Below are 26,310 nucleotides of genomic sequence, written 5' to 3'. Positions count from 1 at the left end.
CCATTCTGTGCAAATTTTTACTTGATGGATGAATTTAGACAATTTTCCGTAAAAACGTCCTGATCTACAGGTCTTTCAATACTTATCAAAAGGAACCGGCTGCTTTACTGTTGCCACTTGTGAGAGCCAACATCTCTCAATAAAACGAGAACGCAAAAAAATGAGAAAAAAACTATGCTCGAAATTGTTGATGATTAGATCCAATTGATCTGGAAGTCTTTTGTGATCAGACTTGTTTGCGCTTGAATCCATGTCAAATTATACCATCCCCGACCGAAGTGATCTCTGATCAGACAAGTCCAGACCAGTATCCAGACTAAAGTGCGCTCGAAAACATTTCCAGACTATTTAATTCGAGCGCACTCTGCGCAGGTGTGCGCTCGAAGATGATTTCATCTGAAATCTAGTTGTTCTGGAGTTCTTGACTTGGAATGTAAGAGAAAATTACATGAACTATTTATATCTATAGCATTTTTCGGAATAGGGTCTAGCTCAACCATGTAATTTTTCGAGATGTTTAACATTGATTTTTTTCTAGAAAACACACGATACGAGCGGTACGAACATGAAACATCTTCCACTAATGTCTCCGAACAGTTTGATTCTTACGAAGTTCAAAACCAAACGACAATCGAAAATAAACACGCGAACGTCAGCGTTTTAGTCTATACATACAGTAAAATGTTCAAAGATGGTCTGAGAGACCTGATGTACGAGGGAAACCTAAGACGGGAGTGCAAACTTGAGTTCGATTGTTTTTTCAAACAAAAATTCAACCATGACATTACAGCCAAATTTTTTTATTCCATGGACGCGGTGGTCGTTGGCAACGAAGCTCTCCGTCATTTGAGGGAATTGTTTCCTTTCATAATCCCGCATTTAAGGCAACACTACAGGCCTTTAGTTCTTTCTAAAAGCCAAGTAATTTTACATTATTTAACAAAAAAAAAGTTTTTTGCCGAGTATATGCACTCTCACTTGTAACGTTTTTCCACCTTAATAACGTGATAAATTAGCAGAAATGACCGAAACTTGAATAGTAACCAACTAATGTCATAAAATTCCCACGGGTTACCAATTGAAGAGAAGATGCAGAATAGCTTTTACGACAATCATGGCTCCGAAGAAGTTCGAATCTGAATAAAAATTAAATAAGAGCAAAATTAGTCGAACGAAGATTCTGATGGATTAAAATTTCTAGCGATGTAATCATTGATAGCTTAAAAAGCACGATAAATTAAAATTAATAGAAATTGATATTCGTACGCAATCGGAATATTGAGTTTAATATTCGTACGTAATCTGAATAGCTGAAAGATCATCAAGGTACAATTTCAGGATTCGAAAAATTAAATGGAATGGTTCCAAAAGTGCAATAAAAATGGCTATCGAAATTGAAGTTTCTACGAAAATTCCTCTCATCAGTCTCTGCGGCGCTCGAAATCTCATCTGATCAGACTCAATTAATCTCAAAATAGTCTGACCAGAGAATGGTTTTAAACGTGAACATATCTCTAAATATTGCCATAATATATTCAATAAGGCGTTTTCGTGATTATATTCAACTTAATGAAATGCCAGTTCTAATAGTGTTGCTCCTGGAAAGAACCCAAGATTTGACAAAACTAATTTGATGAGACATTCTGTGCAAGTTTTTGACTTATTGGATGAATTCAGACAATTTTCCTTAAAAACGTACTGATCTACAGGTCTTTCAATACTTATCAAAAGGAACCGGCTGCTTTACTGTTGCCACTTGTGAGAGCCAACATCTCTCAATAAAACGAGAACGCAAAAAAATGAGAAAAAAACTGTGCTCGAAATTGTTGATGATTAGATCCAATTGATCTGGAAGTCTTTTGTGATCAGACTTGTTTGCGCTTGAATCCATGTCAAATTATACCATCCCCGACCGAAGTGATCTCTGATCAGACAAGTCCAGACCAGTATCCAGACTAAAGTGCGCTCGAAAACTTTTCCAGACTATTTAATTCGAGAGCATCATGCGCAGGTGTGGGCTCGAAGATGATTTCATCTGAAATCTAGTTGTTCTGGAGTTCTTGACTTGGAATGTAAGAGAAAATTAGATGAACTATTTATATCTATAGCATTTTTCGGAATAGGGTCTAGCTCAACCATGTAATTTTTTGAGATGTTTAACATTGATTTTTTTCTAGAAAACACACGATACGAGCGGTACGAACATGAAACATCTTCCACTAATGTCTCCGACCAGTTTGATTCTTACGAAGTTCAAAACCAAACGACAATCGAAAATAAACACGCGAACGTCAGCGTTTTAGTCTATACATACAGTAAAATGTTCAAAGATGGTCTGAGAGACCTCATGTTCGAGGGGAACCTAAGACGGGAGTGCAAACTTGAGTTCGATTGTTTTTTCAAACAAAAATTCAACCATGACATTACAGCCAAATTTTTTTATTCCATGGACGCGGTGGTCGTTGGCAACGAAGCTCTCCGTCATTTGAGGGAATTGTTTCCTTTCATAATCCCGCATTTAAGGCAACACTACAGGCTTTAAGTTCTTTCTAAAGGCCAAGTAATTTTGCATTATTTAACAAAAAAAAGGTTTTTACCGAGTATATGCACTCTCACTTGTAACGTTTTTCCACCTTAATAACGTGATAAATTAGCAGAAATGACCGAAACTTGAATAGTAACCAACTAATGTCATAAAATTCCCACGGGTTACCAATTGAAGAGAAGATGCAGAATAGCTTTTACGACAATCATGGCTCCGAAGAAGTTCGAATCTGAATAAAATTTAAATAAGAGCAAAATTAGTCAAACGAAGATTTTGATGGACTAAAATTTCTAGCGATGTAATCATTGATAGCTTAAAAAGCACGATAAATTAAAATTAATAGAAATTGATATTCGTACGTAATCGGATTATTGAGTGTAATATTCGTACGTAATCTGAGTAGCTGAAAGATCATCAAGGTAGAATTCCAGGATTCGAAAAATTAAATGGAATGGTTCCAAAAGTGCAATAAAAATGGCTATCAAAATTGACGGACAACTACATGAACAATTAATGAAATCCATACATTGGGAAGATTATGGACTTAGCTAATTTTATTTGCTTTTTCCATTCACTCCGCTATAAATTAAAACTGCCTTTTTAGTTTTTTTTATTTTCCTTTATCGTTTTGCTTTTCTTCAGAATATAAAAAAAAATTATTGTTTGAAGAATTTGGTCTCTTGCCTGAAAAATGCAAAGTATCCAAGTCTCTTACGCAACATTCCAACTTATCAATATAAAGATTTGATTAAAATTTTTTTGCTCCGACCCCTCTTGAGAGGGGGGGTGGGGGACAATATACTCAACTGGGATTTTATCAGACAATTTTGACCGACCGATATATTCATTGCAGAGAATTGTGATTGGTATCATTCAAAAGGCCGTCCAGCGTAGAATATAGAATTAAAAAGATATTTTTGAATTTCGTTTTCTGGAGCGAGTTATCGTGGTTTAACGTTTTGTGAATATTAGTCTGATTTGCGTTATTTTTATTCACATTTTCCGGAATCTTTGCCACAAATTTCGTCAATTTTGCTAAAATATGCAAAAATTGTTAACAATAGTGCTGTTAATTTTGTTTTTAAAGACAAAAAATTTCTTTGACTAATTTGATTTAATTTTTTGGCTAAAATTTTGGCTAAACAGACTTTTTCAACAAAAATTGTTCGAAATAAAATTCTTTAGTCCACTTTGAATAAATTTATCGGAATAGCACACCCAACATAACTAACAGAAGCTTTGTAAATTACAAAGGGAGCTAGTTCTACTTCCAATTCAATTGAGATTATGTTGGAATCTAAATTTTTATATTTGTTACTCTATGATTATCAAAAACGCGGCATTTTTGATCATTTAACTTATAGACTATCTAGATATATCACATTCGAAACAATTGCGTGGACAAACGGCAACAGCAAGGCCGGCTTTGATCCAACCTTGGACTGTTACAATTCAAAAATAATTCGGATTGTAATCAGTCGGTATTTTTTTTAAAAAATCATTTCCATCTTGTCCTTTTCATGTTAATTAAAGAAAGAACATTTCAAATTAAAGCCCAATGCTGATAGATCCAATAGGCTTCATAACCAGCTCTAAATTAATGTAAATTAATGTATCTAGTTTCTTTACTCGTAAGATTTTGGTCGTTGGGACTTTTAAAAATGTTTGATTTTTAAACAAACAATGGCTTTTTGAACTTTGCCTCTATTTTTCTTTTAATTTGGTCAACTTGTAGCTTAGTGTCAGCAAAAAATGCATGTTCTTCCTCTCCTTGCTACTTAATTAGGATTTTTCTTTTTTTTTAAGAGTTAGGTTAGGGTTTTGTGGCTTTGACACTGCTAGATTTCACAAATTTTTTTGATTGATTTTCTTACATGGGCCCATTTTAACGGTTTTTTCTCATTTTATCACGTTATCACATTTCATATATTACCTTATTGGCGTTCAAAATATCAAAAAAAGGCACAATAGAACACATAAACTTCTTGGATTTTTGTTTTAACGGCTTCGACGCCCCTTTTTTCGAAGAATTTAATCGATTTTTGTTTATTTGTTTTTTTCGTTATTGTTTTGTCTCTTTAATCGTATTAGGTTTCCTTAAAAATTTTGTTTAACTTTTATTTAATTGATGTTCTTTTGTTTATTTAAGAAAAGTTTTTTTGATTTTTGTCATTTTAACTCTATTTGTTACGTAGTCTCGTTTTTTACAGGTCAAATATGACATTATTGTTGTCGGAGGAAGGTGCAGGTGTACAAAATGTAAAGTGTTTAAAGATTTCGTTACGAATTTATTGGCTTCGACAATAGTTTTTTCAAAAAAAGGAAACTAATTTTCAAAATTTGTCCAGATTTGACACTTTTTTTGTAGACATAAAACAAATTTTGAACAATAGCGGTTCTCAAGCACTTTCTTTGGACAAATAAACGAACCTATTTAATCTTTTCAGTGTGTAGCTAATGGCTTTTGTGACTTTGAAAATAATTGTTTTCGAACAATACAAAAAACTTATTAATTATGCCCTTTTTATCTTTTTTGACTACTTATTAACTATTTTCAATAAGGAGAGTTTGCGTACCACAATATTGGCGTTCGAAAAGGCTCAAATGACCTTATTTTGTGGGCAATTTATGCCTTTACGGCTTCGACAGCGTTTTCTCACAAGTTTTAACTGAATTTTTGTTCGTTGTCTCTATTTGTTGTTCTATTTGTAACCGCAAAAAAAATTGAATGAAGAAAGGTCTTAAAATTCTGATAGAGAGGCGTTTTTGATCATAAACATGTTGGATGTTTTCATTTGCTATCTAATGGTTTTTGTTAATTTGAAAATAATTGTTTTAAAAAAACATATAATACATTTTTTTTAACTTTGCTGTTTTTTTTTCTTTTTTGTCTAATTGTTACCTGCCTTATTAAGGAGCAGTCTCATATCTGTTCTAGTGAACTAAAGGTTGTTTTGTTTAGTTTCACTTTTATCTGACGCTCTTTTGACCTTGGTAATAAGTTTTTATTTAAAAAAGTGGACGTAAAGTTTTATGTAATTAATGTTTGTTGTTATTGTTGTTTGAGTTTGTTGTTCGTCTTGACTTGCTTTCTTAATAATGGCTGGTCCCTTTAATCTAATGTTGCTTTGGGGCTGCTCCAAAAAAAACAATCGGTAATTAAATCAAGTTAAAATATATCAAACATTTTATCTGACTCAACGTGACATAATTTTTGTGACGTTTTTCTTCAGCAAAAGTTTGACAGTCAGAAATATCTTCACGTGCCACCGTAAAACCTATTGACGGAAAATCGAAGTTGTCACAATTTTGAGAAGTCAGTCAAATTATTTGAAAAGAAAGCTGTATAAAAAGAAAACTTGAAAATTAGCTCCCACAGAGCTAACTTATTAACTGTCTAGTTGTCAAGATGGCAATTTTTAAAGTTAACAATTTTTTTATTTCATATATCTGAGAAACACTACAATTACTGAAAATATACACCAAATCATTATGTACACAAAAACCATTTGGAAATTTTTTTTGGAATATGAACTTAGTAAGATGAATAATTCAAAAAAAATAATTTCCGAAAGATCGTAATAATCGCGGATTTTTTAACACCGAACATTCTATTCCATTCAAAAACAGAGCACTTGATGTTACAATAAACTGATAGGCAGAAGCATTTTTAGAATTGTACGTACGTCTCGATCCGTCATTTGTTAGGAATTCATTACTTTACAGATTTGTTTAAAAAATACCTCCTAAACTCTTTCTCCTCCAGTCTTATTCGCAAATTTAATGTAAAGTGACATAAGACCGATGCAAGAATCTTTACTAGTCCGTTCTTTTGGTTCTTAGTAGTAAAAAATGTCAGTTTATTACTCTGATGTTAAATTTGTCATTTCTAACCTGAGCGGCGTCAGTTCTTCAGCAACTGTTCGTAAAAATAAACAAACTCTAAACAAGGAAACAATTCAAATCTCATCGACTTAGATCTGATCTTTCAATAATTAACAAATCAAAAAGTCTGAAAACATTGACCCGGAAAACAGATCAAATTTGGGTTGCCTATTCCGAAGAAGCGTCCGAGGACATTCGTTCATACAGGGTCTATGAACGCGAACCCATTCTTAACAAAATGTTTAACTGGACAATTTTCCTATCAAAAAGCGCAACAGTTCACAAGAAATTTGTTCACACATACAAGAGGAAGGAGGTTCGAGCCCCATCTCGGACGAAAGACGATTTCTTTTTTACGCAGAAGTCAAAGGATTTTTGCTGGATGATATCAAATTGCGAAATAACTTTCTCACAGACCAGGTATATTATCGCAGATTCATTGATTGAGTCTTTGACGAGTAAGGTTCACATTTGGGGAAACGCAATCAAACGAGGGTGTGTAAATGGAATTCATAAAAATATAGTCAATCACGGTCCTGTCAAAGGACTACACACAAATTATTACGATGTTGCTCAAAAAACAATCAGTGATTGTAAATTTTATTTCGCTTTCGAAAACTCGAACTGTTCTGATTATGTGACTGAAAAATTTCTGAATGCTATCGAAGCTGGGGCTATTCCAATTGTGATTGGCTGGTGGGACACGTACAAGGAATTGTTACCTGGATCGTATATTCACGTGAACGAATTCGCCGATTCGTCTCAATTAGCCGAATATTTAGAAAGTCTCTTGAAAGACAAAAAGAAGATGAAAAAATATCATGAATGGCGAAAATATTACACGTACGAGCGTGCTGGGCTCAAAGCTGCGTGTGAACTATGTCAGAAATTGGAGAAATTCAAGTTATTTCAAGAGGCTGGTTATTCGAAACCCTCCATCATATCAAATATGGCCGCAGAATACAAAACACTACAGAAATGTATGTCCTAAATTTTATTATGAGCTTTCATTTTTTCCGTTTGTGTCCACCCCCCCCCCCCCCCCCCCAGTGTAGGGGATGCAAAGATTCCCCCCCCCCCACACCACAAAAAGACAACTGCAATAACTTTACCTGATGACTTATTTATGACGCGTGTTCAATAGTTGGGGTGCATAAAAAACGGAGGAAATCAAATGGAAAAGATCTCTTTTATTATTATTATAAGAGGTTCTTATTGCAAAAGTTTATGTTTGCTGTCTAATTTACACTTATTCATAACTTTTGCTCCGGGCATTCGTCAATTTTGAGCTCCTTATTTCAATTAGAAGTCTTCCAAGCTCAACAAAGTTTCCAACTTTTTCTTTCAATTTGGAAATTGAAAAATAGTTTCTCGTTTTGCCGCTAAACTAATTTAAGGAACAGAAAAATATTACGAGTGTAAGTATTTTTAAAGGTTTATTTCAGAAAAGTTTGTGCTTGAAGGCTTTATTGAGAAAAAACAATCTTTTCGTTATGTTCAACACTTGAAAATAATAAAACAGGGTTTCGTCAGTCCGAACAGGTGGTACAAACTGCAGAGAGAAAATATGCAATCTATTTTAAATAAAACTCCCATAGGAAAGAAATACATAGGAAAACATATATTTAGACTTAAAGATTTCACCAATTTTTAAAAGTTTGTGTTAAATAATTATTAATTTTGCCGTCTTTGAATTCTCTAATTGCGAAAATAAAAAAAATGGGTTTGCCGACAATTTGCTTACTTAACCTAATTTATGTAGCTACAAAACCGGACTTAATATGCAAGTAAATTTGGCCGACATCACTTACCAAATATTGGTATTTGTTTGAGTTTTCAATTCGACTTGTCAAAATTTTTGTTATTTAGTTATGCAATTAAGTACGTCAGAGTGACGTAACTTCAAGGTCATGTGTCAATCATCCGAAACGCCCGTGACGCACGTATAACCACACCATTAATAAGAGTACAGAAAGATTTGTGATTCCTGCTTTTGATAATGTTCCGAAGCAATCAAAACACTTTTAGTAAAATGAGTACAAAACAATCAATGCAATCACAATTGGGTTGTAATATTTTTATCTTTTTTTACTTAAAGGGGCGTAAAAATTGCAGAGAAAAAAGGCCAAGCGTCGACGATCCGTAAAATTTACCTTAAAAATAATTTTGTCAAGAATGTAATTTTTTAAATTGTGTCTTACCAATTTGTCGCTTTTATTCAGGTCAAGTATAATAATATTGGGAAAAAATGAAAGATTCCGAGTACATTTCTTGCGGAACTGCCAGCAAAACTGTAAAAAAGCATTGTTGAGATCACAAAATTTCTTTGACAAAAATTTCTATATAAATTAGCTGCCAATTAAGCTGCTTCTCCCTCTCTACTCTGCTGTCGATACTGGAAATTTATTTTCAAAAAAATGGTTGTAGACAACCTATTCAGTGGGAGTGTAGATGTCTCTTCTAAAAATTGATACATAAATTGAAAAATTATTCTGGTCTTTATTACATTCAAGCATCATGGATCCACCAACACTCATAATATTAAACAAAATCTTCTTGAAAAAGGTTATGTAAGCTTTTCCAAAAGTAAAAAAATGTTTTTTGTGTTATATATTTTGAAAAAACTGTTATACAAAAAACGAACACCAGATAAATTTGTTAACTGTAATTGGGTTTTTATAAAGTTTTTATCATATTGTCTCTGATTTAGCCTCTGATTTGGAACAAAAACAAGGAAAGGATCTTAAAAGACAAATTTATGTAATAATCATTGTTTCGAGCCTGATCATAAGCCTTGAGGTATTCTTCCTTTAAAAATTTTGAAATTGTGAATAATAAAAATAATTTAATCCTGTCTTAAGTCAATTTTGTCGGAATCGTATTAAAATACACTGATTTAAAAATAAAACCTCCATTTTTTGCGGTTAGCTCTGATAAACCAGAAATCACACAGATAAACTGGAAAATTTGCATTTATGTATATATATGTATATATATATATATATATATATATATATATATATATATATTATATATATATATATATATATATATATATATATATATATATATATATATAGAATGCCAACTTCGTCTATTTCTTATATCGATTTTACCCAGCTTCTTTGAGTTGCGCACTCCATGTCAATCTTTTTCTGCATGTTTGTTGAGTATGTCTTTTGACCTGCTCTTCATATGTTGGTTCTTCTGGGTAGCTAACTCCGGTTATTGAATGGCTGAGTAATTCTTTTTATTGTATATGTTCCTCGGTGAGAAAAGTTAGATTCCACTGAATGATCCGCGTTTCCCTGTTGAGTTGAGGATTTTCAGAAGGTTTTCCACCATAAATCATCAATGTGAAGAAGAACTTTAGGAGGTTGCTTTGTTGACTGCGCCACGTGATACTCTTTTATATAGTACTTTAGATACAGAAAAGAGAATAGCTGCCAGGACAGCGCCTGGTAATTACTGACCTTTTTTTCTGTATTAAGATATAAAATTTGCGCAAATCAGAAAATGATAAAAAAATTAAAAAATCAACACAAACAAAAGACAACAAAAACAATAGCAAACACCAAAAAAAAACATTTTAAAAAAAATAAAAACTTCTGGGAAAAAATTATTGAGAAAATTTTAAAGGTTCCGAATACATTTCTTGCGGAACTGCAAGCAAACCTGTAAAAAGCGTTGTTGAGAACACAAATGTTTTTTGACAAAAAATTTTATATAATTTAGCTGCCATTTAGGCTGCTTCTCCCTCTCTACTGTGCTGTTGATATCTGAAATTTATTTTCAAAAAAATGTTGTAGACAGCCTCTTCAGTGGGAGTGTAGAGGTCTCTTCTAAACATTGATACATAAATAGAAAAATTATTCTAGTCTTTGTTACATTCAAGCATCACGGATCCGCCAACACTCATAATATTAAACAAAATCTTCGCAAAATTTTTAGGCAGGCTTTTCTAAAAACAAAAAAAACGTTTTTGTTTTAAACTATCTGCAAAACTGTGGTACGAGAAGAAGAACAACAGCTAAATTTGTTAACTGTAATTGTGTTTTTCGTAAGTTTCATATTGTCTCTAGTTTAACCTCTGATTTGGAACAAAAACAAAGAAAGTATCGTAAGAGAGAAATTTATGTATTAATCATTGTTTTGAGCCTAATCATTAGCCTTGAGGTTTTCGTCTTTTAAAAAATTATGAAATTGTGAACAATTAAAATAATTTAAACCTTTTTAAAGTCAATTTTGTCAAAATCATATTAACTCACACTTATTTAATAATAAAGACTCTAGCACCATTTTTTGTGAGTAGCTATGATAAATTATAATTTACACAGATATACCAGAAATTTTGTTTATATATATATATATATATATATATATATATATATTTATATATATATATACATATATATATATATATATATATATATATATATATATTTATATATATATATATATATATATATATATATATATGTATAAATATATATATTTATCCATACATATATAATTATATATATATATATATATATATTTATAAAAAGATATATATATATATATATATATATATATATATATAAATTTATATATATACATATATATATATATATATATATATATACATATATATATAAATATATATACAAACATATATAATTAGGTATATATATATATAAATAAATATATAAATATATATAAAAATATGTGTATAAATATATATATATATATATATATATATATTTATATATATATAAATTTATACATACATATATATATATATATATATATATATATATATATATATATGTATAAATAAATACAAATAAAAATATATATATATATATATATATATATATAGAATGCCAATTTCGTTTATCTTTCACATCGATTTTACCCAGTTTCTTTGAGTTGCGCATTCCGAATCAGTCTATCTCTTCATGTTTGTTGAGCATGTCCTTCGACCTGCGTTTCATACGTTGGTTCTTCTGGGTAGTTAACTCCTGTTATTGAATGCCTGAGTAATTCTTTTCATTGTGTGTTTTCCTCTGTGAGAAAAGTTAGATTCCACCGAATGATCCGTTTGTCCCTGTTGAGTTGAGGATTTGCAGTAGGTTTTCCACCAGAAAGCATCAATGCGAAGAAGAACTTTAGGAGGTTGTTTTGCTGAATGCGCCAAGCGATACTCTTTTAGATAGTAATTTAGATACAAAATAGAAGAGCTGCCAGACTAGCGCCTGGTAATAACTGACTTTGTGTTCTGTATTAAGAAATAAATTTTGCGCAAATCAGATAATGATGAAAAGGTTTACAAAATCAACACAAACAAAAGACAACAAAAACAATATCAAAAAACAAAAATTTAAAATCTCTACAACTACTCATTGAATATTTGAAAATTCGATCTTGCAAAAAGTACAAAGTTCTTGTTGGGTTATGGGTTTTCGCAAGCAAAATAAAAGCGTTTTTAACTAAGTAGAAAAATTATTTTCTCAAAATGAGAGAATAACACGAATGATATTTTACAGTGGAATTTAGAGATTTACAGGTGAGATCTGATTATTATATCAAGATGGCGATTTGATTTTGGGGATGAAAAAGGACTCAAAAATCAGCTGTATACATACCCATTATCAGTGCGAGAAAGTCAAGATACAAAACTAATCTTAGAATCATGATTTATAGTGGGGATCGCAAGGGTTACCCAATATGGTTTGATTCTGTAAATCAGTCGCAAAGGGAACCATAAATGGAATGCATTTGCACTTTTCTTAGAAATCATTCACACTTCGGGAGATATCATAATCATTTAATACATGCTGGGAAGATTTTAAATCAAATAATTTCACTCTAATATTAGTTATCTAGATTCACCAATTTGAACCGAATATTGATTCTAAGCACCATTTCTTGACGATTCATTTGATATAAATTCTCTGATTAAAATCCATTTGCTTTTGTCTTTCTAATCTGGTAAGTTAAACTTTGTTTCTAATTCTCAATAAGTTTAAGACTATAGTTTGATCAATATTCTAACACCCCCTGTCAGACTTGAGCTGATTGCGTAGAGTCTGTTCCCATCAAAACTGCTCGGAATGCTTCCACTTTCGGAACGGATAATGACTTTGTGAAGATGTCCGCCGCAATTTTGTCTGTAGGAACGTAATGAATTGAAATAGTCCCACCCTCCGTCTGGTCCCGAATGAAGTGAAACTTTGTCTCGATGTGATGTGATTGCTCCTCTTATGCAAGACTGGGTTTTGGCAAAGTCTGATACAACCTTGGTTGTCCTCTCCAATTGTTATTGGACGTTTCTGTTGGATGCCAAAATCCTCTAGAAGTTGTTTCAGGTAGAGTTCTTCCTGAACATGCCCTGATATTCTGCTTCTGATGAAGAAAGAGCAACTGTGGCCTGCTTCTTGACACCCCAGCTGAGTGCTGAGCCACGTCCGTTGAGCTTGAAGTAATAGCCTGTTGTTGATTTTCTGTCGTTCACATCTCCAGTTCAGTCTGCATCACTTTCCCCCACTAAATCATATCTAGTGACTTTTGTGTAAGTAACTTTTAAACCTTTTGAACCTTGAAGATGTCGCAGTTGTTTTCCGCCTAGCCAGTGTTGATTGGTTGGTGCGTTCATGTGCCTGGACAGAATGTTGACTATGAACTTGATGTCTGGTTCCGTCTGTTTGGCCACATAAAGAAGTGATACAACCAAGCTTCTGTAGATTCTCTGGTCCACTTTTTCCTCTCTGTTCTGTGCTGTCTGAAGTTTCAAATTCAAATAAGCTGAGTTTTTGAGGGTTTGCATTGATCCATTTGAAACCGCTCAAGCATTGTTTCTATGCAGCGTTCTTGGTCGACTGTGACTTTGCCCTCTTCTTGTCTGATTCTAAGGCCCAGAAACCAGTGTAGTCTCCCTCATGTGAAATGTTGCCTCTAGTGCCTTCTTGACATCGGAGACGACTGTCATACTTCTTGATGCTACTATGATGTCGTCAACCCAGTTCAAGATGAAGGTGTGATCCTCTGCCTCTGATCTTGCGAACAAGCAGTGATCGTTCCTGCTCTGGTGAACCCCTGTCTCAGTAGGAAGTTTGCCAGCTCTTTGTACCAGTTGTTAGCAGCCTGTTTCAAACCATAATTTGATTTATTTAGTCGACATACTAAATTCTCCCCATCTGATCCGCGTTTTACAAACTCCTGTGGCTGTTCCAGATACACTTCTTCCTCGATTGGTGAGTGCAGGAAAGCAGTCTTGACATCAAGTTGGTGCATCACATAGCCTTGCTTCGCTGATAGCTGAAGTAGAATCCTGAATGTCTCTGGCTTGCAGGTAGGCGCTAAAGTCTCAAAGTAGTCCAGTCCTTCCACTTATTTGAAGCCTTTTGGCACATAGCGCGATTTGTATTTGTCCACTTGACCACTGGGTCCCAATTTCACTTTGTAGACCCATTTGCCCGGTATGACGTCCCTATCTGTGGGTGGTCTCACTAGGTTCCAAGTCTTGTTGTCTTGGAGTGCAATGACCTCGTTCTTCATTGCCCGGTGCCACTGGTCCCAATCGTCAGCTTGCTTGGCTTCGTAGTCTGTTTTGGGTTCCACATAGTTGCCCTCAGTCTCAGCAAGATGGGTCCTGACTTCTCCAAGAAATTGCGGAACATTCCTTCCTCGTGTCCCTCGTCTGGGCTCTGCCCTGTCCGCTTGCTCCAGTGCCTCGTCAAAGAAGCCAACTGTCTGTTAGAAGTCTTCCGTTTCACAGTCTTCCAGAGACTCAGAGTCTGTGAGACTCCCTCTTGTTGCAGTAGATTCTTCATCCAGTGCTGCTTCCTCAACATCTGTGGCATCTCGTCTCAGTGTCGTTTCTTGAATGTTCACGCTCTCTGCGTCATACCACTCTTCCTTTATTAGAGTAGATGTGCCCCACTCCTCTTTGTTGCCATCGTCATGATGACCATCATCTGGGTGCCAGATCCCCAGTTGCTGTCACCCCCATCTAGTAGGTCGGGCGTCCCTGTATTGTCGGGGATTGAGCCCACCTCTTACTCCTTGATGATCACTTCTCGAACTGCCACAACCTTGCGTGTGTTGGGTACGTACACCAGGTATCCGTTGTCTCCTTCAGTGTAACCCACAAACTTTCCTTCCAGTACCTTGGGTTCAAGTTTGCTGACATCTCTGTCCCGCTTCCTCATGAAGACTGTGCAACCAAAAATAGATAGTTTACTAATTGAAAGCTTAAGTTTTATACCTTGCATCAATTCTGCTGGGCATTTTTCTTCTCCTCGTCTTACAACCAAGTCCCTGATCCTTGTTGAGTGAAGAATTGCTGCTCCCCACATCATCTTGGGAAGTCCTGAGTCAATGAGCAAACATCTTGCCATCTCCATCAGTGTCCTGTTGCACCTCTCATCTAACCCATTCTGTTGTGGCGTCTCTGTCATGGTCTTCTCCTGTAGAATGCCTGCATCTAAGCAGTATGTCTTGAACTGCTCTGAGAAGAACCCCTTCGCATTGTCTTGCCTCAGCTTTTTGGGCGTCCCCACACTGAGAACAAATTTCATCAGGCTGGCCAGTGCTTCACTTTTTGCCTTAATCAAGTCCACAAACTTCGTGTATTGGTCTGCAAACACAATGCAGAACCCGAACTCTGACAATGACTCTACTCTGAAAGGTCCATCACGACTGTGAACATTCTCTCCAGCTTCTCTTCTGCTTGGGTCTCTGCCACTCTTGGTACTGTAGTCTTTGTGATCTTGGCCAATGCACACACATTGCATACATCATCGAGTTCCCCCACTGTCTCTGGTGCATTCCTGATCACATCCGTTTGATTCAAATGACTCAATCATCTTTGCCACTTCCTTGCACTGTCAAGTTTCACGCTGTTGGAACTCATCTTGAATTCTAGAACGCTGCAGGTTAAGTAAAACAAATTATTTTCTAGTGTTAGTTTTACCCGAGTTCCCTTCTGGAGTTTCATGCAGCTGTTTCTTTTCTCGAAAGTGAAGCTATGTCCCCACTCCGTGCATCTTGAGACTGATAGGAGATTTGAAGAATAGTCCGGCACACACAAAACATTTTTGAGTTCGCATTTGAATTCCCCTTTGTTTGAGGGTATGCTGATCCTCGCACAGCCTCTTCCCATCACTCTGGAAGCTTCTCCGTTGGGATTTCTGACCACTGATTGAATGGGAACAAAGTCCAGGAACGCATCGGTGTTCGTCACTATGTGATCTGTACAACCACTGTCCACTAGCATGCCTGCTGTCTTCCACTGGGTAAGAGCTGCCCAGTTTTCCTCATCTGGTGAAGCCAATGTTGGACCCATTGCCACTGACTCCTGTTTGCCTCCATCTCTTTGTCTCTTTCATGCCCTATTTGGTTGACCTTTCTCACCACACTTGCTGCATTGTGCTGTCTCCTTCCTCCTGCAGTCCTTGGCAAAGTGTCCAGGGATCCCACACACAAAGCAGTTTTCTTTCTTGGGTCCCTTCTTGAAGTCACGCTTCCTTGCCAGTGCCACTCAACTACTTTGTCCCTTGTGCCTCTGTGCTGTGCTCTCTTGGAAGTTCTGCAGCCTTTTCCTCAACTCTGTGAAGTTCGGTAACGGGTTAAAGTTTTCCTGTATGACAAAACTTTCATACCTCATTGGCAGACCATTGAGGACCAAGGCGTTGAAGAGGGTCTCTGAGACTGCTTCCCCTGCTTCTTGTAGTCTTGTGAGCAACTCCTGTCCTCTGATGAAGAAGCTATCCAAATCCTCAGCATCCTCGAGCTGCAGTTGAGCAAGCTGTGCCACCAAAGTCACCACTGTCGGCGTCTCCAAACTCTGAAACCTCGTGCAAAAACTTCCCAGCCTTTGCTCCATCTCCGATGCCGTCATCTCCCCCAGAGTCATGTCTCATCAGCATGAGGGTTGTTGCATCTAGAGTCAGTGCCATATGGCACCACACATTGTTCCATTTCTCCTTGATGTCTGCAACTTCCTTCTCATATGCATCCTTCAGCACCTTGTGTTTCTTCTTTTCATCATTGCTCGCCCCATTGGCTAGTGGTGCAGGCTGGTTGGGTTGCTCCTCTTCCCAAGTAGTAATTTGTAGAGTCCCTTCGTCTGCATCATTGCCACAAATCTTGTGCTCCAGATTGGAATGTCCTGTGCCTTTCCTGTGTAGGTTAGCAGCTTCACTGTCTGTTGATCCATCGTAGTTTGAGCAGGCAAAACAGCTGTGAAAAGAAAAGGTACTAAGCAGAAAAGGATTATGACTGTCAACAACAAATTAGTTTTGTTTTTAAAATTAGTTTTAAGACTTAGAAAATTGCTGGGCCCATAACCTGTTGGGTTATGGGTTTTCGCAAGCGGAATAAAAGCGTTTTTATCTAAGTAGAAAAACTTATTTCTCAAAATGCGAAAATAACAAGAATGATATTTTACAGTGGAATTTAGAGATTTACAGGTGAGATCTGATTATTAGATCAAGATGGCGATTTGATTTTGGGGATGAAAAAGGACTCAAACATCAGCTGTATACATACCCATTATCAGTGCGAGAAAGTCAAGATACAAAATTAATCTTAGCACCAAGAATTATAGTGGGGGTCGCAAGGGTTACCCAATATGGTTTGCTTCTTTAATTCCATTTATGGGAACCGTAAATGGAATGCATTTGCACTTTTCTAAGAATTCATTCACACTTCGGGAGATATCATAATCATTTAATACATGCTGGGAAGATTTTACATCGAATAATCTTTATCTAATATTAGTTATCTAGATTCACCAATTTGAACCTAAGCACATTTATTGACGATTCATTTATATAAAATCTCTGATTAAAATCAATTTGCTTTTGTCTTTCTAATCTGGTAAGTTAAACTTTCTTTCTAATTCTCACTAAGTTTAAGACTATAGTTTGATCGATATTCTAACAGGTCTCTATTTGCTGCCAAAAAGATCAAGAATGTGCGCAAAACATATAATCTGACGGCTTAGATTAACTTTGAAACCCGAACGACCAATTGCTTCAAACCAATGAAATGATCTAAAATATATGGTAATTAACAGCTGCATTTTCATCGCAGAATCTCTTAGAAAATGATTCAATTGCATATCTGATATTTGCTGAAAAATTTGTTACTAATTATATTGAAAAAAAACACGATTTAAGGAGAAAAGTCAATACTTTGAATAAAGAATTTGTTCGCAAAAAATTGTGAAAACAATTAGGTAATTTTTAGGCTTTTTCAGCTTCTTACTGTACAGCAAAAAAGAATTACAGATGATTACAAAAAATATGCGACGCGTCAAACGATTCCAATTTTTTTATGTAGAATTAAGAAAGCAATAGCCGTCTGAATGCTGGTTGGCCCAGCAAATGGAAAATAACTAAATAATTATTAATAATTTATAAATTGAGACCCCCAATCCGGAATTTTCTGCATGAAAAATTTAGAGGCAAATCTGGTAATATTTTGATCCTGATGTTGACTATCTCCGGCCTTGGACTTCAGTTTGCAAATATTTGATATCCTGTCGCATCATAACATTCAGTATAATTGACATTTGTTCTGAAAATAACAATAGTTTTCATAGCTGCCGCTTTCTATTTTTGTGAGCATTTATCATTTGATAATTATTTGTTTTTGTTGATCTCATGTTTATAGGTAAAATAATTGTCAGTTAGGACTTTTGTAATCAAACTGAATTAAGGGTTTTTGTAACATAAAGTTTGTTTGTTTGGGTGATTCGCTAAGTTGATTGGTGGTGTTTGGGCCCAAATATAATATTCTTCCAAACCATATTCCGTAAAATTGCTCTGGGGTAAATTTTGCTTTTTGAGATTCCATCGTTTTTTCAAAGCTTTAAAAAAAAAGTTTAGACTGAGAGCTCTTCAAAATTCTATAATGAAAACAACATTTTCGTTTGTTCTCTTTTTGGGCTGTTTGTCATGTTCAGTGTTGGCCAGTACTACCATCTACTCTTGCGAAATAGACGAAGAACATTGTATGATTTTCGTTGACACTAGTAATGGGACCCAGTATATCGACATGATCCCTCTGGTCACGACTCTTCAAACAATTTCACTTGTAGATAACAGGTTAGCTGTAAACAGGTTAGCTGTAAACAGGTATAGCTGTAAACAGGTATAGCTGTAAACAGGTAGCTGTGACATGTTCCATTAACATTCTGAATTCCGTTGCTCTTTAAATTTCAAAAAGTCGACTAAATATCAATAGAATATTGATTGGTTCAAGTTATACGAAATTGACAATACACTCGTTGAAAAAAATAAATGCACAAAAAGCAATTTTCATGGTAAACTGCTTATTTTCAAGCTAATTTTAGTCAACATAAAATTGTATAGTAAATCTCAATTTAGAAATACTGATTGGCCTAATTACAAGAAAAATCAAGCTTGAGGTCGGCCAGTTTTCTGTAAGCAGCATATTATAAGCTTGATTATGCTTTCATCAATTAAAAGCGAAAACTTCAACTGTGAAATCAACAACTTAATGATCACGTTGAACAAATTTCACGTGGAACTGAACTCACCACTGCTTAAAGAAAATAGACTGACTTCTATCTGGATTTTTCTTCCAAGCAGTTTTTCTGAATAAATGTTTACTATGCTTCTAATGAATATGCATCGATTGATATAATAATCGAAAGAAACCACCAATTTTGTATTTACTTAAATTTTCTGTGCAACTTGATTATGCCTTCATCAATTCAAGCGAAAACTTGAATTGTGAAATCAACAATTTAATAATCACGTTGAACAAATTTCACGTGGAACTGAACTTACCGCTGCTTAAAGAAAACAGACTGACTTCTATCTGGATTTTTCTTCCAAGCAGTTTTTCTGAATAAAGGTTTACTATGCTTCAAATGAATATGCATCGATTGATATAATAATCGAAAGAAACCACCAATTTTGTATTTACTTAAATTTTCTGTGCAACTTGATTATGCCTTCATCAATTCAAGCGAAAACTTGAATTGTGAAATCAACAATTTAATGATCACGTTGAACAAATTTCACGTGGAACTGAACTCACCGCTGCTTAAAGAAAACAAACTGACTTCTATCTGGATTTTTCTTCCAAGCAGTTTTTCTGAATGAAGGTTTACTATGCTTATAATGAATATGCATCGATTGATACAATAATCAAAAGAAACCACCAATTTTGTATTTACTTAAATTTTCTGTGCAACTTGATTATGCCTTCATCAATTCAAGCGAAAACTTGAATTGTGAAATCAACAATTTAATAATCACGTTGAACAAATTTCACGTGGAACTGAACTTACCGCTGCTTAAAGAAAACAGACTGACTTCTATCTGGATTTTTCTTCCAAGCAGTTTTTCTGAATAAAGGTTTACTATGCTTCAAATGAATATGCATCGATTGATATAATAATCGAAAGAAACCACCAATTTTGTATTTACTTAAATTTTCTGTGCAACTTGATTATGCCTTCATCAATTCAAGCGAAAACTTGAATTGTGAAATCAACAATTTAATAATCACGTTGAACAAATTTCACGTGGAACTGAACTCACCGCTGCTTAAAGAAAACAAACTGACTTCTATCTGGATTTTTCTTCCAAGCAGTTTTTCTGAATGAAGGTTTACTATGCTTATAATGAATATGCATCGATTGATACAATAATCAAAAGAAACCACCAATTTTGTATTTACTTAAATTTTCGTGACAACAGGCAGTTTACCACGGAAATAGCTTTCTGTGCGTTTATTTTTGTCAACGAGTGTATTGCTTGAAAACATAAAACCCAGAAATCTGTTTGCTTTTCCAGAAAGCAGTTTTCAGGAAAATTCAGTAAGTTCAGTTCCACATAAAATCTGTTCAACTTGATCAAGCGAACATCAGTTTAAGCAAACTTTTGCATTCTAAACTTAGGAATATGTTCAAAATGATCAGCTTCTACGTAGGACTTAACTTAGTACTTTTTACGGAAAAACTGGCATACCTCTATCTAGTTTTTTCTTTCGTTTTTTCTGGAATTTAGATCTATCGAATTTCTATCAAAGTTAAATTTACTTATGAACGTTTTCGGAAAAGTGGAAATAACTATGTCAATGAGAGTCCTCAACGTCAACAGGCAGAGCACTACATATTTTGTTGATTCGAACGATTAGTTGTTGTGCACATCATGCAGAAGACAAACCAGGCAAGAAAACTTAAAGAAATCTGGATATCAGTTATTTTATTTTGGATTAATAAGCAAATTGAGAGATTCGTTTTGATAGTGCGGGTGTGTTTCTAAGAGTAGATTCTGCAAGCCTTCTTCTGGTCAACACTTCATTGTATTCTAATAGCAGAAGATCCAATTAAGTTGGAGCAGTCATATTGAATATATATATATATATATATATATATATATATATATATATATATATATATATATATATTGTTAAGTTTTTGGAATCATAAAACTGGCAAAAACAAAACACAAAAACAATAAAAACTGAAATTAAAATCGAAGACAATTGATATTTCAAATTGGATCAATAACAATGAGGTTTTTTGTCTAACATTTCTTGAGAAATAATGGTTTTTCTAAATTCGCTGGGCTCTTGTTTTCTCCAGATGGAGTTGGAGAATTTTTACCCAGTTTGCTTCAACCAAATTTTCCGTTGCAATATATAGTTATAACTGAAAGTTTTGAAATGAGGAGCTTTTTTCCATTCCTCATTAAGGTTAGACTTCTGTTACTACTCTCATTACAACTGAATGTTTTTTAACCACAAAAAACGCTCTTCGTGGTTTCTATATCTTTCACAGTATCAGGGTTTACACAGGTCTTTTTCAAATTTTAAAACACGTCCATTAATTTTCAAAGTTCAATTATTCTGAAAACGCCATTCAGATATTGGCATTAAAAATTTTTTGTCTTCAAATTAGATTCATGTCACTTTATTGTAGCTTACATGCGTTGAATTTGGCAATTTATGTGCACTTTTATTTAATTTCCTTGATTAAAAAAAATTTTATCACTGTTAGAACAAAAGAATAAAAAAATTTTCACCGCAAGATTTGACTACAAGATCTGACCGCTAAAAGATTTAACAACTTTAAGACTTTTAGATTTTTTTTTCTTTTAGATTTGAACTTTTGGGGTAAATTGAGGAAAATTTTTGAGGGTGCGTGCAAATGAAGTTTCTTTTTTCTTCCAAAAATGTTTACATGCGACAGTTTTTAAGTGCGCCAACAGTTTTTGAAAACTCTCAACTTGAAGTTCCAAACCGGAGTGACTTCTGATCAGACCGCTTTCGGGCTCATAACTGCAAATCGTCATTATTAGTCGGAAAATTTTAAGAACATTTGAAAATCTGGCCAACGGTTTGTAGTGTGTTCGATCAGAGGTCAGTCCAGTCTTGCATGATCTGATTAGAGGTTTCTTTGATCTAAGGCTCCCTTATCAAAGGTCATTTTGGTCATAGACTATTTGCTCAGAGGTCACTTTGGGCTATGGCTGTCTGATCAGAGGTCATTTCGGTCTGCAACCTCAAACTGTATTCTTCATTCCTCTCATTCTAATTTTTTTTTCAAAAAATTGACTCCGTCTTCAATGCGCAAAATTTCTCAACCAATGATGTCTTTGCAGGTTATATAGCTACCAGCCCTGTGGTGGAATCGACGACGCTACTGCGTGTGCGGATGCGAAGGCTTGCCAGGTTGACGGGGTTGCTTACAACCCAATCGGAGATGCAGATCGTCCAGTGAGTAAAATCCAAAAATCCAGCTCAGATAATGATCAGAATTTAAAACGCCCCCTGATAAAAAAAAACCATATATAAATTTAAAAAATAAATAAGAGCAGAGTTCTTATTTTCAATAAATATTGAAATAATTAGATTTTAAATATATTACAGGTAAAAAAAATACAATGAATGCCTGATTGGAGACCAAACAAAATTGATGAAAAGCTTGATTACTAAATGTATTATCAAAGGCAGAAAGAGTTATGGTTATGCTCGCTTTCTTCGTCATCGTTGATTCTAAACCTTTCTTTTGCTTTTTCTAAAAAAACTGTTTTTCTTTTTTTACAGACTGATGATGCTTTTGGCATAATTTTTGCTTAGGAAAACGATACTATTAAACTTTCCAATGGTGAAGGCGTTAGAAAACGACGATGCTGACAAAAAAGAAAAAAATGCTGGTGATTAAAAATTTAACAAATCGACGTTTTAACATTTTTAGAAAAATAAACATCTGGTTTGTAGATTAATAATTATTTTAAAAAACCAAAAAGGGCATTAAGATGGCATTACTCCATGTCGATACAACATTAAAATAAATTTGAGCGATTTGGCACTCAATTTATCAATTATAATGTTATTTTTTTAGAGATGTGAGATCAACCCAGCTACCTTGAACCCAAAAGTGGTCTATTTTGGAACTCGAGATGCGGTGAGTAATTTGGAATTGGCTCAAATTATCAATTCAGTGTGAGTATTTTGCCGGAACACATTTCTGTTGCTTTCATAAAATTCTAATGTATCTTTAGGCATTTCCGTTATTGGACCAAAAAATGTGCTTATTTTTGATCCACGCGAAATAGTATGAGAAGTAATTTGAGATTTAATTGCAATGACAACTTGTTCACAAGGTTTTATTTATGGGCTCAATAGTAAATAAAAATCTGTATAGCCATTCTTCTGGATTATTTTGGTATATGAGTTGGAATTGAAGTTTTTCCAGTTTTTCTTTTATCAGTCGGGTGGAACGAAAATAGTAAGAACAAAAATCTTAGATTCTTGAGAATTATTTGTCTTGCAGTAATTTAACGGAAATCTTATCTGTAAAAAATGTCATTTCGTAAGAGAAACTCAACGTCCCCTCCTTGCTTCTTCACTATTACAAATTGAAATGTTAACATAGCCTACAATTTTTTTTTAAAAAACTCTTGGATATCAGTGTTCCCTAGTGTGTCTTTTCTGTGCAAAACTTTAGATTGACATCTTTCACAAGAACATTCTTTTGATTTCACTTTTCAAGTGTCTTTTTCATTTCACGCTTTACTTTTTTTTCTGAGTGATTTCATTTGCAAGCATTACTAAATTGAGTCTGTTGCTGAAAAAACTATCGCGAGAGTTTAGCGCTCATATACTGTGTAAACTAGAGGAAACTGGTTATAGACTAGAGGAGATTTACCACGATTCTAATCAGGGAGGTCGCGACGCGTCGAGCTCCTCCGTAGTCAGAATTTTTGAGTCATTAAATTTCTCCAATCTATGCCCCCTTCTAAATTGTTTGCCTCGCTAGTCGTTCGAGAGCAATTTGTCTGACATTAATTGGTTTATGTTGAAATATTTGTGTTTTTTTTGAAAAATTCTACTGACTGTTTGCATACACGGCACTCCATGTATTTTTCTTACTACCAAAAAAATAATTAAACAAAAATACTTCCTGTGTAGAAGAAAAATCGTAGGAATCACAATTTTCGTCAATGGTTGAGACCAAACTCAGACCAGGAAAAGAATTATTGTAATTATAAATTGAGAAAAAAAATCATAATTAGAAATAAACTTTTGCTGGTTGTTTTGATATTGCAGAACAGCTCGGAAGACACTCTTAGAGGAGCGACGGTGGAATTCATCTGCAGAACTAACACAGATCCCTACTTCAACGTGGATCAGTACACCAAGATTGACAATACTTATGTGTACCCCTTCTCTCTCTACGGTAAATCTACAAAATCACCCGACGAAATAATCAGAAATTAACAAAAAAAAGAGCGAATTGCGGTTTGAAAAAGAAATTTTTCTTATATTTTTTTCAAATTATGCTACAGTGTTCGAAATATATGAACTAGCTTGAGAATTTTCATCCTTCGGTCATACTCGCGAAAATTGCATTACATTTGAATTAAATAAATAAGCTAGAAAAAAAAATAAATTTTGAATATCCAAAATGCTGCAAATATAAAATACAAAGAATATTAGACTGATGCTTTTCGACGAATCAAGTTTTAATGTATTGAAACGAGGTCGCAGACGGCGTAAAACCATGATAAACAGTGCCAAACATTTTAGTCTAATGTGTTTAATTTATAATGTACATGATTTTGAAGTCGGATTTCATTAATTATCTGTTATTGGATAATAATTTTGTTAATTAACTGTTGAGTTATCCGACTTATTATTGATAATTTTGTTCGTATTATAATGAATTATCTTAATTTTTATTTTGAGGTATCTGAATTTGAAGAGTCTTGGTTGGTCAGAATTTCTTTTTTTCAGGCTTAATTTTTTAATTAAAACATCTAATTTCCACGAAAATTAACAAAAATCTCATTAATGGACAGAGAAATCACCTACGCCAGTAAAATTTTAAAAAAATTTGCAGCTCAACTTGTGAACAGCTCTCCGCTTTTGTTTTCTTAAATAATAATGGAAGTTTTCCATTTTTTTACCCATACCCATGTTTAGAGGGCACAAATTAGACCCCCGCAATAACCCAAAACATTCCACAATTAGCAGGTGTTATGATTTCATGATTTATTACAAGAAATAGCGAAATAATCACTCTCTAGTGCTCTCTACTTCGTTCACTTATCAGACACTACAATGTAAAGACACTACTAACCGTGACTTATTATCTGAATTTCATAAGTAGGCAAGACCAGCAGCCAATGGGCCAATGGTGAAAATTTTGCTCCAAAATTTGATTGCACAATGAGCAAAATTGCGTCCAAAATTGATTTTCACTTTGTAAAACTAGGGTATGCTAACTTAATTTTGATGCTCAATAAGTATACGGAACTAATGATATAGAGTAGTTGAAATGATTGAGATGTAAAATAATCGGGCTTAAATGATAATGGGTGAAACTAATATGGGTGAATGGCCACCTGTTTTCTTTTAGGAGCAGCCGCTTGCCCAATCGACCCTAAGAAGAGGTTAGTTATTTCTGTTTATTTCAGATGCCCTGCACTTTTATAAATTTTATATTGAAGGCCTGATCCCGCCTCTCACAAAGATACATTAACACTGGTCTTTTTGAGACAAATTTTAGTTGGTTTTTAATTGCTTATAAAAACAAACAAACAAATTGCTTATGAAAACAAACAAAGTAACGAAGAAAGGATAAAGTAGTTGTCTTGATAACTATTTTGTCTTTCAATCTTTTTCAGAGCTCACTGACAACCTCATTGATCGAATCCTCAGAAAGGCAACTACGAAGGATTTCTCCAACTCGGAACCAGTTTGAAACTTATGCTGAATTGAAAACAAAAACAATAGAACCGTAAAAGCGAAAGTCTGACCTCAACTAAATACAAATTGACAGAAAATGTACCCATTTTCGCCAATTTCTCATCCAACATATTTCTCGATTACGATGTTCGATATTTACTGAATTCCGATTTTGCAGTTTCTAACTTCTGAATTAAATTTAACTTTTTATTAAAAGGTCTAACTGAACAATTTCAGAAGCAAGACCTCGTAAGCAAGTTTGGAAGTTTTAAAGAAAATAACTGTTTGTCTCTCGATTGCCAGCGAATATAACTAAGAGCAGAACCAATATATACAATTATTAAGTTAACGTCAAGCTGGGCACTGTTGCACGATATCGCGGGTTGAAGTTTTTTTTTATTTCATACAAGGATCAAATGTGTGTTTTCTTAATACGATCCTAGTCTGAAACCAAAAGAATTTTATATGAATTTTGATTGGTTACAAAGAAATCATATATGATCTTAACCTCAATTCCCAAGAATCATGCATCTTTTTTAACTTCCATATACGTTTTTATTTCATATCGATATGGATCAATTATGTGATTCCCTATAACTCTTTTTGCAAAGCTGGGCCCCAAAGGAAAGAGTAAGTCTATCAATGTGAACAAAGTTTTG

At 34.2% G+C, this 26,310-nt stretch overlaps 1 protein-coding gene across 1 annotated transcript; it reads left to right on the top strand.

The window, feature by feature from the left end:
* Window positions 1-18,079: 18,079 nt before the first annotated feature.
* LOC142350653 (uncharacterized) lies at window positions 18,080-25,869 on the top strand. Its single transcript, XM_075402563.1, has 6 exons — window positions 18,080-18,525; window positions 22,060-22,174; window positions 22,803-22,865; window positions 24,011-24,140; window positions 25,323-25,356; window positions 25,591-25,869. The coding sequence occupies exons 1-6, from the start codon at window positions 18,332-18,334 to the stop codon at window positions 25,598-25,600; spliced, it is 546 nt and encodes a 181-aa protein (XP_075258678.1). The 5' UTR covers window positions 18,080-18,331; the 3' UTR covers window positions 25,601-25,869.
* The last annotated feature ends 441 nt before the right edge of the window (window positions 25,870-26,310 follow it).

Source organism: Convolutriloba macropyga, chromosome 12 (assembly GCF_964194025.1).
Source record: "Convolutriloba macropyga chromosome 12, txConMacr16.3, whole genome shotgun sequence".
Lineage (NCBI taxonomy): Eukaryota > Metazoa > Xenacoelomorpha > Acoela > Convolutidae > Convolutriloba > Convolutriloba macropyga.
The sequence above is the reverse complement of the archived record's forward strand: the minus strand, read 5'-3'. Positions and strand labels throughout refer to the sequence as shown.